The sequence below is a fragment of the Tilletiaria anomala genome (assembly GCF_000711695.1).
Source record: "Tilletiaria anomala UBC 951 chromosome Unknown K437scaffold_237, whole genome shotgun sequence".
Classification (NCBI taxonomy): domain Eukaryota; kingdom Fungi; phylum Basidiomycota; class Exobasidiomycetes; order Georgefischeriales; family Tilletiariaceae; genus Tilletiaria; species Tilletiaria anomala.
Window position 1 is genome coordinate 1,814 of NW_013546785.1, and position 1,136 is coordinate 2,949.

General features: G+C 67.0%; 1 protein-coding gene across 1 annotated transcript; it reads left to right on the forward strand.

Annotated features, from left to right (window-relative positions):
* Positions 1-757: 757 nt before the first annotated feature.
* Positions 758-1,136, forward strand: K437DRAFT_217706 (PLP-dependent transferase; the record flags this gene model as incomplete). The annotated part of the gene is made up of 1 exon (XM_013384288.1): positions 758-1,136. A coding segment is annotated over one exon (379 nt), but the record flags the coding sequence as incomplete, so codon positions are not given.

Sequence of the window (1,136 nt, forward strand, 5' to 3'; positions counted from 1 at the left end):
CGCAACTACAGTCATGGATCGCGGCATCTCCGCTCTGCGCACCCTGCGCACCTCGTGCCCCTTCCTCGGTCGCACTTCCATGCCGACCCTGCGCAACATGTCTACCACCTCCTTTGTCCCCGAAGGACCCACTCGCCTCGCCGTCAGCGCCCAGCGCTGCCCTGTCATGTCTCAGGCCATCGCCGAGCAAGTCACTCCCGCTACCACCACCACTGCTGCTGCTGAGGCCGCTTCGGTCGTCGCCACGAGCGCCCATGCCGGCAGCGCCATCTATGGCGGCGCGCTCAGCTCGCTTGTCCTAGCCACCTCGCACAGGGTCGCCGGCCCTGCCGCCGCCGCCACAGGAGGATGCCCCTTTGCGCACCAGACGCGCAACTACGTCTCCTCTTCCGAGCCTCATCGCGCCGCCGTCGTCGCCGCCGCCACCCAGGCGGCCCCCAATGACGAGGACATCGCCCGCATCCATGCCCACGAAGGCGTACTCACTGGCAGCAAAGGCGATGTGTCGCAATGCCCGCACACCAAGGCCGCTGCCGCCGTCGAGGCCGCCGCCGCCCAGGGCAAAGCGACCGCCTCTTCCGTCCACAGGAAACAGGCGCGCACGCCCGGCTCGGGCCTCGGCCCGCTCCCGCCCCCCGCGGCCAAGCAAGGCCCCGGGTTCGACTACGAGGCGTTCTACCACGCCGAGATCAGCGCCAAACACGGCGATAAGTCGTACCGCTACTTTAACAACATCAACCGCCTCGCCGCGCGAGCGCCCAAGGGCCACCTCCAGAACGAGGCGCACGAAATCACTGTGTGGTGCAGCAACGACTACCAGAACATGTCGCGCCACCCGCGCGTCTTAGACGCCATCAATGAGAGCCTGTACAAGTACGGCGCCGGCGCCGGCGGCACGCGCAACATTGCCGGCCACAACTCGAGCGCTGAGCGCGCCGAGGCCGTGCTCGCCGATCTGCACCGCAAGGACGGTGCGCTGGTTTTCGGCAGCTGCTACGCAGCCAACGACGCGACGCTTTCCATCCTCGGCAGCAAGCTGCCCGGTTGCGTCATCTATAGCGACGCGTCCAACCATGCGTCGATGATTCAGGGCATCAAGCATTCGGGCGCCCGCAAGGTCATCTACCGCCATAACG